Source organism: Solanum verrucosum, unplaced genomic scaffold (assembly GCF_900185275.1).
Source record: "Solanum verrucosum unplaced genomic scaffold, falcon-dt-bn FXZP01000088.1, whole genome shotgun sequence".
Lineage (NCBI taxonomy): Eukaryota > Viridiplantae > Streptophyta > Magnoliopsida > Solanales > Solanaceae > Solanum > Solanum verrucosum.
Window position 1 is genome coordinate 1,770,131 of NW_026020077.1, and position 18,506 is coordinate 1,788,636.

Here is an 18,506-nt window from a genome sequence, read left to right on the forward strand (position 1 = left end):
AAGGCATTATATGCATTTATTATTATTTTTCAATCAGAAATTCATCGACATATTCCTTTCATTAGAGATTGTATTATCTTAATTAGTTTCACATATTGATGGAAAATACACCATTCTTATTTATTATTTTTCTTAATGAATAAAATCTAAATGATAAAATTAATATTGTTAATTTCAACATTTTCTATCTTATAACTCACTTTTTAAATAAATAAATAAAATAATAATAATAATAATAAGGGGCAAACGTGCAACGCATGTTCCCGGAAACTATTTAATATATTCTTTTTAGGATAATTATTCTAATAATAATTTGAGTTTTTGGCGCTACTATCTTATCATAAAAAAGATCTCTGACGATTCATATTCAACATGATAATTTATATTCAATCGTGTTGAAGAGTCTTGGACATAAGGTAAATTATTTATACTTGATCTCCACGTCAAATCAATGATTACATTATATATGTTATTCACATATATTTGCATCAATTAATCATAGTTAGTTTTCTTTTTTTCTTATTTATGTGTCTGAATTTAATTGAGCACGAAATTTAAGAATATAAAAACATAAGGTTTTCTTCAAAGAAGACTTGCAGTAAATAGATAGTGATCCTCCTTGTATACTGATGTAGCATCCTGAGGTTTAATTTGTTCACAAAATCTGAAAATCTTGTATGTAACCAATGCCTTTTAGACTTGCCTAATTGTTAACAGTACATTTTGAACACAAAGAAAACTGCACTTTTTAGCAGATGATGGTACAGAATTTCAGCAGAAAAACATTGTATCGCGCACATTTTTGTGCAACATTGGCAGTTCAGGCCCCTCAGTCTTCATAATTTCTAACATCTGAGCTGAAACCAAACGAGCATAACGAATCGGAGCCACTGCAAAACATCTTAGTCATTCAGAATCAAAGTTGGGAAAAAGAAATGCAAGAGAAGCAGCAAACTGTTTTACTCAGGCCACTGACTATAGTTCTTACCTTCATATATAGCACTGGTGCATCTCTGAGACCTAAAATGTTTTCCAAATTCGAAACGATCAGAGAAGTTCAAAGAACTGAGTAAAATCCAAGCATAACCACGGGGAACTTACACGTAACATAAACAATGGACTAGTTCCTGCAAACTATCAGATGAGAAGCCGATTTCATCCAACAAAACAAAGTAGTGAATTGGCCTGCTAGTCCCCTGCATTATGTTTTCTACATTATAAAGGACGAAGCTAAAGCAAAAAAATGCCTGATAGGACTATGCATACGACAAAGTGTTGCTTCATGTTTTTCATCCAAAAACTGTTTTTTTTTAGTGAAATACTTACAACTCTTGCCGCATGTGCACATATGTAGAAGTTGTTATTATACAGCGGATGACAAATTTTAGTATCAACGACTGTGCCTGTCATTAGAAACGCAGAGTTCAAATGTAATTATCTAATGCTATACTGGTGGTTTTACTAGTACTAGTATAGTTGTAGGCAGTTGAAAGCTCACCAGGAGGAATATTGTCACTGGAATTAGCTTGGAACAACTTTGTGTGATGTCTTCTTTGTGCAACAATAAGAGTGAACTTAGGAGACCAAGTCTCATCTAGGAATTTACAGGCCTATAATGGTCCATAAAGCAGATTAAGAACCTCGAGAAACAAGGCAGAATCTATAGACGCCTTGATCAAATGAGTTTACAGAACAAACCTTAATAATTTCCTCCATTTCGCTAATAACATGCTTGAATTGAGATTCACTTAAACCTTGTCTGAAAAACTTTACATTAGCAAAACCTTTTACAAGTCTTTGAGATTCAGATATGTTATGAGCCAAATCTAATTATCTTCCCCGAGGTTTCCTCAAGGATTTCGAGGACTATATCTATGTAAACAAGAAGTAATATCACGACAATAAATAAACAATGATATTAGAAGATTTTGCACCTGAATATAATAATCTGTTCAGGCTTCCTCTTCCCCGAACTTGCATGAAAATCCATTAGGAGCTCCCTAGCACAAACAAAAATATGTAGTCTAAGAAGCGTTATACGACCTAAATCAAACTTCTGATATGAATCCCAACTTCATCATCCTTTATGCTTATTAGTCCAAGCAAACCAAACAGAAAATGAAGGATTTTTTAAGGTGCAGGGAAGAATCCCTACCTGATCATGCCTGAGTCCTCCCTATCTGAAACTGGTCTAAAGAGAGAATGTATAGTTTCGGTCTTTGGTGGTTGGATACAAGTAGATGCTCTATAGTAAGAAATCATCGGCCACTGTCTAGAACCGACCACCTAATGCATAAATATAGAGAGGTTAATATCAAATTACAGCAAACTTGACTGTGCAAAATAGCCTTGCCAAACCAGACTATTACAATTATAGGACTTACTGCAGCAACAGAGGGTAAATCTGACCGTGAAGAAGGGGCATGTGTAACGCCCATTGCTAAGATCATTGTGGGAACTTTAGAAACTAAGGGAATAGTCTGTGAAACTTCAGCTAATAACATAGAATTCAGACCACCAAGCTGCAGGACAAGCAAACTTTTTAGAATTTTTACAAGTGATCAACATATATGTAAAGAAGTGATTAATGTCCCATACTTTTGCATTAATTTTTAACATAACATTAGCAAGATAAGTTTCATCAACTTTGTTCTTTGCAATGCACTGGTTACGAATTCCAAAGGTCATAAGACACTTTTTCTTCCATGGACCTAAGACAGTCAAAACCATATTTGAGTCATACAAATACCAATAAAGTGAAAATAGTATATCTGACTGGATATATTTCTACAACCATATAAATTAGAAAACTTGGCAGGAAGAAAGCAAAGAAGGAATCGAGGAGGATCCTTGCGAAATTTTGGAATTATTTGTTCAAACATCTTGTCCACTCGAACAGATCCCGGTTTTTTTTTATGCTTAGTGTTCTCTTCGAAAACAAATGATGGTGGATGAATGTGCTGCAACAAAGACGAATTTATACACTATTCAGTGAATAACTAGAAAGGTTTGCATGTGTGTCAAATATCTGTAAGAAGTCAGTCATATCACCATTCCCCTCATTGCACCCAATTTCGCCATTTCAATGCAGAAAGCACGTATGTCATGACCAGTAGAGAAGTTCACCACAGCCCAAAATTCAATGCTTTTTGGATCTGCAAACTTCTGCAGGAGAGGTTAATGATGTCCTCCTCAATCAGAACATGAACATATTAGATAAAATGCGGTGCATCACCTTGCCGTTAAAGCTCCAGCGCGAAAATCTTGAAGCAAGATTTTCCTTGTTTCCCACTCTCAACTAAAAAGTGAGGCCATTATGAACTATCTGATGTCAATATAAATATAATAATAATAACTTTGAAAAAGGGGTTAGATGTCACACTATATACTACCTGTGGAGGAGATATAACTCTTCCCTCTACTTCAATATATGATTTATTAATTGAGATTCCACAAGCGCGCAGCATGGGGTCTGTGTTATAGTCGTTGGCTTGAAGTTCCTATCAAGGCAAGAAAAATGTTTCAGCATTGTGTAACCAAATTCTGAAAATATGATCAATCAAAAAAATTATGTGAAGCTACCTCGTTTAGATGCTTCATGAGTTCTATCGGCTTTTGGCTCGACTTGTTCACTAATAAGGATCTTTGATGTAAGGATAATTCCTTTTTGAATCGTTGTAAGGGAACCAATGAACAGAGCTAATGAAATATTCAAGAAATTACATGATTTTTCCAAGAACAAGTGTCTTTCAAAATCTGGGATAACAAGAAAAACAGAAGCAAATAAAAGCTACCACACCTCAACAGGAATGAACTGGGCTTTGCGCTGGCTTCCCACATTGATGCATGGCAAGTTTGATGAATAACCGAGTTCTATTCCACGTCTCCTAACAAAATATTCATAAACAGTTGTCTCAACAGTCTGGACATTGTCATTTTGATTATTGGATCCCCTCAGCTGCAGAAGAAACCTGTTCAATAAACAGCATAATGGTAAGAGAAACAAATTATAGGATATTAAAGACTAGAACAAATAAATCTAACAATTTAGAAGCTGAGAGCTTACTTCTCCTCTTTACATGTCCTGTTGCTAAGTCCAGTGATTTTGTGTTCTCTATTGGAGTGTAATAGCTTAATTCTGAGATTTTTCAAGATTTTTGCCTGCAGCAGGTAGAAACTAGAAAATTACACACAGTTACAGCAAATCCAAGAGAGTGTTTAAGCTGAGGCGACCTTAGTCCAGTCGATTTTGAAGGGAGTTTCCACATTTTGGTTGGCCATTAAAAAGTTAACTAGTGGACCTGGCTGTATAAGTGTTGTAGTAGATGTATCTGTCCAAGTTAGGTAGAAAGCATCACTAAAACTGTTCCAAATGTTTTGAAAGGAATACAAGGACCCAAAGGGAAGTGCATTAACTTACCAAGGTTGAAATATAATCCACCTTGAACAGATTGGAAACTCGAATGAAAACCTCGGCATCCAAGGATACCACCAGTCAAGTCCATGAAGTTCTTCATCTCGTTGGGGAAGTACGATTGGCGGAGCAGAAGGCAGTTCCTGTCGAGGACCAAAAGAGGGAAAGAAAGTCAAGAGTGTTTTGATAGCTAGAAATAGCTTTTTATGGATCAGTATGCACCTTTTTGCATTAGAGTGTTGCAAAATGGTGTCTAATGCTATCAGAACTTCATTATTTCCTGATTTTACTCCATGCTTTCCATCAGGCATTGTCTTAAAGGGGATGATGGAAACAAAGTTTATCTGTACTCTGAAAGTTTTGAATCGGGATATGATCTTCTGCCTCTTTTGATCACCCTCACTTAAGTCTCCATCGCCACTAAGGCTGCCATCCGTCTTGCACCTAAAGTTGAAGCCAATCATCCCAAAAAGCAAAAAGAGAAAGAATATTAGAGAAATAAATGATGCTAGATGAAATATTACCCATTCTATGATCGAATGAAATGCTTAAAGACTTCATATACCTTTTTGATGTTGCAGCATCAAGTACAACTGGGAAATCTAGCTTCTTCTGTGGTAAAAGACTAGTTGTGAACAAGCTCTGTTGCCCATCAGAAGCAAATGCTTGCTCTCCTAACTCGGAGCTGTATATCTCCCAGAGTTTATGAATCACTTTTCTAATTAAGGTGCTTCCAGTTACAGGGTCCCCATTTTCATATAGGACATTAACCTTTCACGAGTTAAAAAGAGTCATATTTAGCTCCGCGAATTTAACTTCCTCGTAGTAATCAAACCAAGAAAAAATGAACTTACATTGTATGAATATAGTTGGCTTATGCCACCTTGAAAGCATACTCTAAAATAATTTGTCAGCAGATGTATCTTCTTTCCCTTGACCCCCGGACGAGGTCTGTTCATCTGGTTAAAGTTTGGCATCAATCTCTCACTAACTGATCCGCAACCTTTCCCTGGTTCAGCTTTCATAGGAACCACACCTGAGGGAATTTCTTTGGGAGGTGGTGGCAAATACGGGATTAACTCCTTAGACGCCATTGAGCGCTTCCTAAATTGTACAGAATACAGCTATATCATTTTATGAAAGCATAAAGGAAATGAACAAACTATATGACGAATTAGACCATGTAGAAGTATATCATGTTTCATCAGATAATCAAATGGAAATACTCGAAAGAAGATTGTGAGAACCAAACAAGCTTAATATATTCACTTATTTCTCGTATTAGCCATGACAACAACAATATGCTCTATCATATTGAAAAGAAAAGAAAATTACCTTGAGATGAACCACCTTTATAAGATGAGAACAACAAGCAAATGAAGTTTTAAACACTCAACTGTTTGGTGAATGTTTTCTTCATTTATAGTACTCTTAACATACACTTACTGAGGAAGAGATGCTAGTACAAAAGGATAGAAGGTACAGAGATTCATCCTTATCCAATGATTATTGATGTTCTTGCTCCTTTTCTAGCGAAAGACGTACCGTAGAAATTCTGGGCAGTTTCACATGTTTGATGTACTTCCAAAAGGTTAACATATCATTTGAGACATTCATGTGCAAAGTGTAGTACCTATTTCTGCAGATACCAGTAGTGCAATATTCCAAAAGACAGTAAAGGGATGCACGGTGTCTGCAAGGCTGCAATACCCTCCTCTCCAAATCACACACCTTTCACTCCCAATTTCTCTCAACTACTTCATCAAGGTACCAGATTCTTTCCAATAACACAAATACTGGGTAACTCGTCCTACCAAAGCATAAACAGATGAGAAGAAGTCACTTTACCCCCAACTTCTGCACGGGCAAAGACGATAATTATGTTTTCCTTGAGTAAATGTCCTTCCATCAACACAAAGTAATTAGTTCCACAAGTTACCCAACTAGCTAGTTGCAAGTTAAAACCACAATATTAAGCAAAGGCCTACAATTGAGAATTTCTCGTTACTACTACTATTTAGGGACAAAAACTTCAAAACCCCTCAACATGAAGATTTACTGCTAATAAATTCCGCAATGCAGCTTGATCAAACTCAAAACTGTAATGAGATGCCAAACTATATTTCTCATTTGTTCTTTTCATAACAGAAGGAAGAAGCACAAAGAAAAAAAAACAGATATGCTCCATTGAACATTAACTAAATCACACTCGATAACCATAAATTAATTGTTAAGTTGTTGCACTATTATACTCCCCCACAATTGACTTGAACATGAAATTTACAATATATCAACCAGCTCTTATTCTATCTAGCCAGTCCACACTTTTTCGTGCTTTTTCCATTTGTTGGTCGATGCTTCTTCGAGGCTTCTCAAAGAATTCCACGCTCCTCCTAGACCTCTCTACTTGGTCATAAGACATCCTTAACTTCGAAAGCTTATCATCATTGGCATACTTGTACTCATAGTTTTTCAACTTTTCCGACTTATCAGTGCTTTTTCTTGGTTTCTCTCTCCGATCAGTGCTTTTTCTTGGACCTTCATAACAGTCTGTACTCTTCCGTGATTGTTCAGGCCTGTCAACACTTTTTCTTGATAAGTTTCTCTGAGAAGGTGGTTTTTCAACTGTAGATACAAACTTCTTCAGATGTCTAATGTATTCGGGGTATAGTTCTAAGTCACAATGTGTTCCCCCTTTGAGCCATAATGGTTCATATTTTTCCTGGCATAGCTCCCATAGCTGTTTCCCATGGGAGCAGTCAACAACTTCATCAGAAGTGCCCTGCACAACATGAAGAGACTCATGTAAAGACCACAGAAGTTAATTACTTTAGATGACCATACAAATAAAGCTATTGAGCAACACACATGCAAAGAAGGGGAAAATAAAGAAAATGGGAGTAGACAAATCGGATGATATAAAGCTTGAATAGAGTAGAATGGATATAGAGGATTCATATGGCTAATCCCAAATAGTTGGGGACTGACACCTAGTTAATTAATCGATTGAACTGCTCATCTATAAACATGTTTCACTTCATAAGAAATGTGGCCTGTTAACTAGTATTTTTTTTCCCATCCCAGTGGAGAATTTTGGCGGGGTTGAAGTATAAAAAGTCAAAAACCATTTCATGCAACTCCAGTAATGTACTGGCCTGACTTTCCATTTATTATTTCCTGTTAAAACCTCTTGTTTCCCTCTTGAATGTGTTAAACACAGTCCTTCAGACTCAGTTTCTTCCTAGTAAACTACCATAATGTCCCATCACACAGAGCCTCACCATGCATGTTTTGCATTATCTATCAATATTTTGCCAGTTAATTAATTCAAGAAGCTCATTTATTGCTACCACAGGAACCACACAATTAACTGTAGAAAACTGGTGAGTACATGACGAAGTTTATACTTACATGAATGATCAGGACAGGACATTTAACCAATGGGATCTTGTCAATGTTCTGCACAGCACAAAAAGTAATTCAAGTTCAGCGACGGATTTTTAATGTGTACTATTTTATAACAAATAACAAACACAAAATAATTTACCAGGCACAGGAAGGTGAATCTTACAGCTATAATATGAAAGAGTTGCCTAGATCAATTGACAGCTATTTTACCTTATAGATGTCAAACCAATATGTGCGTTTGACAGGATACATGACCCTTAAGCCTGACAGGATTGGACTATGCAAAATAACTGCTCTAAGTCGAGGCAAACGAGCAGCAAGGTCCGCGGTGGGACCACTTCCAACAGATTGTCCATAAAGGATTATATCTTCCTGCTTTGCGCCATAACTCTCTTCAAGACACTTGTATGCAGCTTCAATATCTGCGTAAGTGTTCTGCTCACTTGGCTGCATAAAGCATTTGGAGATCAAATTCAATTCATGCACTTGAGCACTTAATGCAGAGACTACGTTAAGTATTCCAGGAAAATTCTATTGCCAATTACCTTGCCAGATGACTGTCCATAGCCAGAGTAATCATACCTACATCATTAAAAACACAAAACAAAGTAATTAATAAGGGGATATATACCTAAGCTATTTTCCGAATTCATTGGCTCAATGAAGAGAACAATTAATTTTATTTAAGGTGCTAGATCCTATGAGGAACTCAGACAGAATACATGCCAGATCCCTGAACTGGGAAATGTTTGAACAGAAAAGATGAAACTTGTTTGAGTTCAAAATCATGAACTAGCCATATGGATCGAGAATCTCAGCTACCTCTAACTTTTTACTTACTGAAATTGTTATTTGTTGGTAGGAACTTGAACTAACATCAGCATACTCATTACTAATAAATATTTTTCTTTTTAAAAAGATGACACAAGATTAAGAAAGTAAACTTCACAAAACCAGAATAATGTGAAAATGTTGGGAAATTATACCCAATGGAACGCATGCTAGTAAGGGGCGCATACCGGGATTCACCAGAAATCTTGTGGTGGTCGTGAGAGACCTATCTTTAAAGGAAATGTAGGTCAATAATACCCCATTCTGTCAAATGAAATATCCTAGAACAGGATTGATTTTACTTGAGTTCTGTATAGCTGTAATGAGCAGAACAGAATAGAGGGATTTTTGATAGCTCCAATAGAAGCTTGCTTTCATACATTTGTGACCAAACTTTCTAGATGACCTTTAATAGGGGTAGGTTCCAAGGGAAAGCACACAATCTACACTAGACCCTCAGTCTCAGTTGAAGTAGTCAAACCAAGCCACACAGAATCCATTATTTACTACAGCAAGACCAATGCTGAAAGGAAAAGCTTATCATCAAACATAATCAATCCTTGCTTCTCTCCCAGTCATATATGCCTATTTATGTGCATGTTACATCATAAACCCCTTCCCTAAGCTATGAAAAATAATTTGATTATAGCAATCTTGAGAGGTTCTCAACTTCTACAGAACACATAATAAGAGCACAAAAACCACCAAGGAATCCCATTACTCTGAATTTATGTTTCTTCTTCTAAAATTAATCAATACCAACATTTCCATCAGAGATCCTAGTCAAGCAAATCCTGTTGTTGTCAAAGAGAACTCTATTCGAGATTAAAGTGTATAATTCCATATATTTCCTTTTTTTTTCTTTTTTCTCATAGTATGCAGAGGAAGAAAAGGACATTTATCCTCCCAAAGTAGTATATAGGGCTCCTTTTAAGTTATTAATCTTTCAAGTACATGAAGATCCAGCGTACATATCTCAAAAGTCAAAACTAAGGTATTGGCAAAATAGGATCCCTGGAAACTACACATCAAATTCATAAGAAATCATCCTTTACCACTAAGCATTATGTTTATCCCTTGCCAAGGAAATTTTGGCTGTATCTACGCATTCTAAATTTCATGACTTTACAAAGTACAACTTCCCCCATATCTAACTCCGGAATTATTCAGAGAAAGGAATGGAACTCCACATATATACATCGACCTTGAATCTAATTGTAGTTGAAGGTCATATAGCTTCTTAGTACCAAAGGATTTCTCGCATCTTTCCCTTTTCAAAATCCTTCAAATGAGGGAATCAATGTTGATTTCTACCTCTAATTGCATTTCACTAGGTTATTCAGTTAGCAGTTTAGCTCCAACACTTTGCTTTTTCGAAGTCGTTAAAAGTCATCTTCGTAAACACCAGCTTGGTTACTATCCTGGACCTGTAAGTCGTTAGATCTAACACTATCACAAGCATAAAATACAGACAAAACAAACAGATCACTTCTAAGATATTTGAATTTTACATAGATGAGTGGGGAAGGGGAAAAGTAAAGGCCTTTGCTAAATGATGGTTAAATAAATAAGGAAAGAAACTCAAAAGAACCATATAGGGTTAAATTTAATATGCATCATGAAATTAAAGCATGAGATCACATAGGAAAAGATTCAATTAAAGATCAAGTCTTCGAAATTTGACAACTCCCAACAACCAAAAAATCACATAACTCAAAGACCCAAGTCCTCAAATGATTAAAAAAAAAAAAAAAGTTTTGGATAAAAACTGGTTTAATTGCTGAATCAAATCTGAAAACATCCATTAGCACTAACAATTAGCGTCACCAGCCTAAGAGAAAAGGTTCAATCTTGATATTGCACCTCCAGAGGAGCAATTATCAGTTAGTAGACCCAAGGAATTGTTTGTTTTACAGTAGCATTCTAAGTTAAACTTGATTTTCTGCAAACATTTGGCAACTGAAACTGCCCAAAATCCAAATAGAGAGAATAGAAAAAAAGAGAATAAATACCCCATGAGATTGACTTTAAGATGGATGCTAAGCTGAATGAAAAGCTCATACATCTGTCCAATATCAGCAGCGTTTCCGTGAGAGTAAAGTAAAGTGGTAGTAGCCATAGGGTAACGAATATAAATGGCGAGGATCTCCGTTCCCCGTCGAGTAGGGAGCTTCAAAACGTCAACGTTTTCACGGTGAGGAAAAGTATCAAGCAGCAACAAACCAGTAAGTTGATCAGTAACCACCCTGTAAGAAGGCGGATTAGGTGGGAAGAAAGCCAATTTCGCCGCCATGGACGAGGTTACCCCACCCATATTTTGCAAATGAAAAAATGGTAGAAGAAGTTAGTTAGAGTGTGTTAATTGGAATGAAAGAGGAATAGGACATTGATTTTGCTGTAGAAGATGGCAATTTGTGCCCTGTGAGAAGAGTGGGGGTGTGGGGGGCCTTTGTTTGCAGGGAAGGGGAAGAAGAGATAAAATTATTATGAAGAAAAGTGAAAGGAGTGACCCAGCTGTGATGCAAACTATTCATTACACAATGGCCACATGTGCATGCTTACTTTTTAGTACTACCAATTTTGAGCTATTACTATGGTTTTCTGCTTACTCTTTTTCATTTATAATAATGGATCATCACCGGAAAAGAATAGCTGACAACTTGCAAGCGTTTCAATATATTTCACCTTTAATTAGAGGTTTAAACATTTGAGCGTTAAGAATTGAGCTTATTTGTTGAGAGGCCACACCCAGAAACTAACCTTGTAATAAAAATCTGGATTAACCAGGCTTTAGTAAAGATATAGAAAGTCGTGAGGAAAATAAACATTATCCTTACTATTCACCTTGTTTATGTTTGATTGGAGACATTTTAAAAAAAGCAATAAATAAAATGATGCTTCATTCGTCCATATTTTTATTAACTTCCTACATCATATAAGAAGCAAAAAATATAATAGTGATTTTACAATTTTATTGCATCACCATGATTATTATAAAGTCGGCTTACTCAATGAAAAGTGAATTAGAAATAACTAATGCTTAATAGTAATGATAAAATAGTACATTTCTTGATTTTTTAAACTAAAAGTAAAAGTCAATATCTAACTTTAATACAGTGGACATGTAGAAATAACTTAATGAGTACTAGAAGTCATCTCAATTGTTGAGAAAATGAATTGAAAATAATAACATTATACTTAATTAAAAAAAGTAAAATAAATATAAACTTATGAATTATTTATTTATGTAGTGAATTTTAAAAAAAAGGATGATGAGACTCGAAGTTTGAGTTATATATCACATTAAATCATTTTTACATCAATAATATTTTTATATATGTTATAGCATGTAAGTTACATATCTTACTTTTGGGATTATGAATCTCACCTTCCAAAAAACTTTTACCTAGAAATATTCTTGATTGTTTCAAAAAAATGCACTCTTCAATTAATTCTAATATATATAAAATAAAAAAAAATCACAGATCACCTCTATACAATTAAGTGATACCATGCATGAGGTTGTAGTGTTGTGATACTTACTCCTTCATTCTTAATTAGATATCTTAAATTTAAATTTTGATTTTCAATTGTCTTTAGTAATACTTAATCTTTTAATATAGGATTTTTCATGTGAATTCAAATTAATCAAACTCCAAAATAGATACCAATCAAGAAAAATAAAAAATAGACAATGCTCACACTTACTCCGTTTTTTTGAATTCTTGCAGAATGAATTGCGGCTTTGTGTTTCTCAATTTTGGCTCCAAAGTTTCCAATGGACTTTTCAAAGAGCCACCAAAAAGAAAATATTAAAGCAAAAAGTAATAAGGAACTCACTTTTCTTGTTCAAAAATGAAGATTCTCTTCTCTTTTTTAAAAAATTATTTTTTTAACTAATAAAAGAATACATTGCAATGTTTTTATGTAACTATATTTATTTATAATAAAAAGGAAATTTCTGAGTGAATAGTTTAGAATAACTATATTATGAATAAAACTTGATATAGTAGCCTATTTTCAATGCTATTAAAAAGTGGAAAACTAAAAAAGGGAGAGACTATTTGAAATAAACTTTATAATAATTACATTCATTGGATTCTTACAGTGGATTAGTAATGATGCTTAAACACATGTCTTCACTTTCAACCTTCCCCCTTTTCTTGACTTTAATGTAATTACTTATACTGCCTAACGTCAAAAATTGTATTATATAAAAAACAAATCAAAATTTATGAAAAATTTTACGCTTTTGGTCTCCTTATTATTACAGATTGTACATTTAATTTTTTATTAGTTAAATATATATATATATATATATATATATATATATATATATATATATATATATATTTCATGCCTTTATATAAAATATGAGTATATTTAAACTATTTTTATGAACAGATGGATCAAAGGTGATAATTTAATTATCACAATAAAGATAGTATTTGAGTTTGTGAATATTTGAAGGATTAAAAGTGCAAAATTTGCCAAAAATAGATTGATGAAGACGGAACACCGGACGTTGGGGTTTATTACTGTACACGTGTCGGCATATTGTCCAGTCGCTTCACTTTAAGAACTCTTGCGTTGCTGCAATTTGCACACCTACGTTTTTTCCTCTTTTACTTCTTGTTGAACCAACAAATTCGTTACTCTTTTTTGCACGTGTTCGGTTCGAAGAAAAATATTTTTTACGAAATATAAGTGAATTATTTATTTATTTTTTAATACTTGATAAATAAAAAATATTATTTTAGAAATATTTATATGTTATTTTAGTAAAATGTTATGGAAGCAGATAGGGATGAAAAGTGGGGTTTCGAGAGTGGCGGGGTAGAATGGTCAAGAGGTGAGGATTGATAGGGTTGGGTGTGTGGGGAGGAGACAATATACTTAAAATGTCACTTATGCTGAGTATGCAACTTGTTTAATTGATCATTTTTTAAGCATTTTCAAGGATAATGAAAATATATTTCAAATTTAATCTTGAGATATTAATCTTATTTTATTCAACTTGATATTATTTTATTCCACTCAACACCCTTTATGTAGATTAAGTCAATCTAAGAATTACAATTTCAAAATAATTTACTCCGCAAATCAAACGACATAGATGCTTAATGCAATTCTTCTCTTTCGGAAGGAAATAATATATAAATGAAAAATAATTATAAATCATTAGGTTGTTTCACGAGCAGAATGGGGTTGTCAAATTTTAATCATATCTTTTCCTTTTCTTCTCACGTCCACTTAGTCGTTTCAAACTTATCTACAAATAATATTTCTTTTTTCTTCTTTTAAAAGAAGATTTATTATTTGCTTATTTGGTAATGACTGTTATAATAATTCAAAGTCCATTAGTAATATGACAAAAGTTCCCTTTGATTCTGCAAGGTTTTGAGGATCCATGGATGTAATACCCAATATAATTTAGTTAATTCAAATATTTGTGTACGTACACATTTTGAAGATCTTCATATATAAAATGCAATTATATTTTTGATAGTAATTGAACTTAATTATAGTCAATACTTTTATTAAAATATATAGCAAAACCAAAAAAATAGTAGTAGTAGTTATTAAGCTAATGTGGGAGTTTTCAAATGTTAATCCTAGAGATCTACACTACAAGAATATCGGCGAGAAGCTAATAGTCAATTATTGGGAGAATCACCGTTAATAATAATAATAATAATAATAAGTATTTCTCTATCTCACGAGTGATAAAATTAGCTCAGAAAAATATGACTCACTTAACCTAATTAAATTTGGGTGAGTTATGTCTTAGTTCAACCTAATTTGATCCGTCCAATTCAATTCGTCTAAAAGCTTGATTAATTTGAACAAAATATCTTTATTTTTTGTTTTGTTTTTATATATTTAATAAAGAAAAAAAGTTTTATATCATAATTAAATTATAAGAAATGAAATAATTAAAATTGATAAGAAATTGGACGGGTTAGGTTAATCCATTATTTAGTTCATTTTAACCAAGTCCATCTCAACCCATATAACATTTCAAAGATTCACCCCAATTCAACTCAACTCGTCATCTATTTGACATCCATACAAGTTCAAGCTCTATGAACAAACTCGACTTTATATAGAACTCTTTTACTCTAAAAGTCAAACATTATGCTATATGAAATCTAGATTATAAATCGGACAACTCTAAATGAATATCGAACCCCATTGAGAAATAAAGAAATGGTTGGATGAATCAAAGGGGTAGGTGGTATTTCCAGGTATCCAGCTAGGAAGTGGGGATTGACATAAAAAGTTGGGGGCCTTGAGGGGGGCAGAAGGTCACCCCATTCTATGCATTTGTTCATTTTGACTTTGCCATGTAATTTATATGTTACACATCTTAAATTTCTGATAAGTCTCTCTCTCCTATGGTCCAAAATCAAATCACATCTACACTTTCCTTGGTCCCCACATTGCCCTCCCATCAAACAACCCTAAAACTAAATTAGGACACAAATCTCAACCCTACCCACATGAGGACCATATATACCATCTTATAAGAATGTTTTTGTTTATTTTGTTTCCTTTTATCATTCGATATTTGATATCTATATTAGAGTATGACTACTTTAAAATTTGTGCATTTTATGGTTTATTATTTGAGGGATGCGCTTTCAACAACTTTTTTTTCTTCTATATTCAGAATTTGAATTTGAATTCGAAATCTCTGATTAAGAATAAAAGAAATCTCAACCATTTTACCACGACCAATGTTGATATGTTATAAGAATGTAGTATATATGTTGCCCAATTTTTGGACAATTTCTTCGATGTTGATGAACTATGACTCCATCTAGTCCACACATGTCTACCCATATATTGAGAATTGTCTTTTTCAATTTTCGCGTGTTCTATATTTGTCATATATGAAGTCGAATGAATGATATAAGGAATTTCTCGTATAGCTTTTTAGTTTTTGAAATGCTCGAATAACTATAATTTTTTTGGCTCATTTATTTGTCACTATGGTTTAAACTGATACATTTAATAAAATATATGATTAACTAGCCTACATTGTTAATCCATAGGGAAACTATATGTTTGCAATAAATTTTAAAGTGACAGAAAATAAATTGTAATCACAATAAAATTAGAAGAAACATAACTTTATTGATAAAGATTGCGGGTACAATTTTGTTTCTCCCTTGATTCTACTCTCCTAAGATTTATCCATGATTCGAAAGTTGTTAGTGGCGTATTTCTCGAACTAGGATGATTTAGATTTGACCTCTATATGAATATACCATCAATTTACGGAATATTCGAGATCTTGATCTTTAAAAATACCCAAGAGTTTATGAGATATTTGAGATGCCTTTAAGGGAATTTGCATAAACTAGGGTTTAGGGTTGAGTAGTCTCCAAATATTCTAATTGAAACAGAACACTTCGAGAGTCCTAATTCGAATTAAACACGTCTGGTAGAGTCCAACAAAATTTCAATGTCTACACTATCCTAAGCTTATTTTCACGAGTACTATTTTTTTTAATTTTTTTTTTAGTTCTCACTTTAAGTTCGAATATTGAGTACATATATTCCATCAAAATAAGGAGATGGAAAGCCAATAGGAGGGAAGGACGGTGAACAAAAAAACTCAACATTTTAAAGCCAATAGGAGGGAAGCAGGATGAACAAAAAACCTCAACATTTTAAAGTAACAACTATCAACTTAAATAATTTCTAAATCGAGTGAAATGACTCTATCGAGAATCGAGATTATATATTCTACATGACTACATCTCAAGATGAGAAGTCTTCTTCTTTTCTTTTCCTTTTTTTTGGGGTAAATTTCTATCACTAGACACTAGACAGTATGTCTAAAGGTCTTTTATTAATAATTAAAAAAAATCAAAAAATTTCAATTGGGACAAGTGACAAAACAAGGGGAGCTATCTTATACCTTATTTATTCTATTGGGGTAACGAATCTTTACTAACTAATAATCATGAAAAATAATAATAATTGTAAAGAACTAGATATTCTATAACCATCATAAAGTTAATTTATAATATAATTTATGATGATATTACACATAATATGCAAATACTTAAATAATACAATATTAAGATGTTTGTGTCTATTCATGCCTCAGAGCTAGCTAGTCCATAACAAGCTCATCACAAGTAGTTGAAAGTCACCAATATGAGTAGAATTGAATAAAGAGTTTTCTAATATTAATAATTAATAGTAGACTAACTATGGAATTAGCCTCTTGTGATAATGTTTTGTATGATTAATGAATTAACATGTAATAATTGAATAAAACACAACTTTTATATATATATATATATATATATATATATATATATATATCAAATTAAATTAAGGAGTAGGTATCTCAAATTTAATAAGACTATATATGAGACAAAAGGTTAGCTGTGAAGTTCAAAATAAAGCAATATGAAATTGTTTAAATAAACTAGGCGTGTAGAGGAATAAGGGGTGAGATATCATATGAGAGGGACGGGACTAATTTGTTAATAGAGGACAAAATTTAACCACCCCTAATATAACAAAACAAACGATCCCTTTCCTAATACCCAACATTTTAATGAAGTTCTCCATCTTAATCGATCATTCAGATCTCAGCTAGTAAAATGATGTAATATTCAAAAAATTCTACAAAAACAAAATTTTGTCATTACTCCATTTACTTTCACCTGTGTTGATATCGTCCGCTATTAGTAATCCCTTAACCACCATCTTCAACAATAATCGCCAAGCCTCCACACAACATAATACCATTTAAAATTATCATCCATCACAACCAACTATTATTATCATACATTTGCCAATTATTATCGACAATTACTATATATTCCCAATCAGTCACCAGTTGTCATTATCATCATTAACTATCACTATTATTTACATCTATGAACATTTAGTTATCAATTGTCGCGGCCAATTACCACCATATGAGCTACCAATCCATTATGCTAGTTTGACAATCACTAATATCAACCAATAAAACAACCACCTAAATTAATCTTAACTACAGTCCTATATCTCATATAATTCATTTGTACAACAATTTACCCATTTCCTCATTTTTGTTGATGAACAAAATGACACTCATGGGCCGCGTTCCATTGGACTAGTTTATAACTCCCGATGAGTTTAGCCCAAAACATTAAGAAGGCCCAATTACACTAAAGAATGACATGTATTTTTCATTTTCATTTTTCTGCATATCAATGCATAATCGATGTTTTATTTTTTGATAAATACATAGACAACTCCTCAAATTTTATATTTCTTCTGTTTCAATTTATGTGTGTTACTTTTACTCGTCTATTGTAAAAAGAATGAGCACTTCTTATATTTAGTAGTTCCATAATTCTAATATCTTACAGGATATTTTAAGACCACATAATTTGAAGATATTTTGATACAATATACGTAATTTCATTTAAGATCATAAAATCATTAAACCCTATTTATTTTCTTATACTCTATACCTAGTAAAATTAACTCATAAAATGATATCTAATGAGTATCAATGTTTATTTAGATACTTAACTATGTACTCTCTCTCTATTTCATTCTATTTGGCTCTTATACTAAATATAGATGTGTTTCATTTTACTTTCCTATTTTATCTAATCAAGAGAATTTTATTACTTTTCTCCCATACTACGTACCCTTAATACTATATAAAAATAGCAGTAAGAGTTTGAAAATATCAGTAATAAGGTTAGTTTAATAAAATATACCTCTAATTAAAAAAAAATTAAGAGGTGAGTCAGATCAACATAAGTCAAGTAATATGAAAAGAAAGGTGTAGTTATGACCTATTGATCACACCACAAGTTGTGGTTAG

General features: G+C 33.0%; 2 protein-coding genes across 2 annotated transcripts; both read right to left on the reverse strand.

Annotated features, from left to right (window-relative positions):
- Nucleotides 1-593: 593 nt before the first annotated feature.
- On the reverse strand, nt 594-5,434 carry LOC125823974 (protein argonaute 4B-like). The gene is made up of 22 exons (XM_049503325.1): nt 5,269-5,434; nt 4,980-5,185; nt 4,637-4,858; nt 4,421-4,557; nt 4,234-4,331; nt 4,067-4,161; nt 3,800-3,971; nt 3,583-3,699; nt 3,393-3,500; nt 3,236-3,298; nt 3,052-3,165; nt 2,795-2,960; nt 2,599-2,711; nt 2,385-2,522; nt 2,156-2,286; nt 1,935-2,000; nt 1,699-1,759; nt 1,499-1,610; nt 1,327-1,403; nt 1,102-1,196; nt 989-1,020; nt 594-890 (listed from the first exon to the last, which is right to left on the reverse strand). Exons 1-22 carry the CDS (start codon nt 5,389-5,391, stop codon nt 772-774), a joined length of 2,565 nt encoding a protein of 854 aa, XP_049359282.1. The 5' UTR covers nt 5,392-5,434; the 3' UTR covers nt 594-771.
- A 1,080-nt stretch (nt 5,435-6,514) lies between these two features.
- Nucleotides 6,515-11,000, reverse strand: LOC125823987 (uncharacterized). Its single transcript, XM_049503339.1, has 5 exons — nt 10,666-11,000; nt 8,368-8,404; nt 8,033-8,269; nt 7,826-7,873; nt 6,515-7,196 (listed from the first exon to the last, which is right to left on the reverse strand). The coding sequence occupies exons 1-5, from the start codon at nt 10,965-10,967 to the stop codon at nt 6,705-6,707; spliced, it is 1,116 nt and encodes a 371-aa protein (XP_049359296.1). The 5' UTR covers nt 10,968-11,000; the 3' UTR covers nt 6,515-6,704.
- Nucleotides 11,001-18,506: the final 7,506 nt, after the last annotated feature.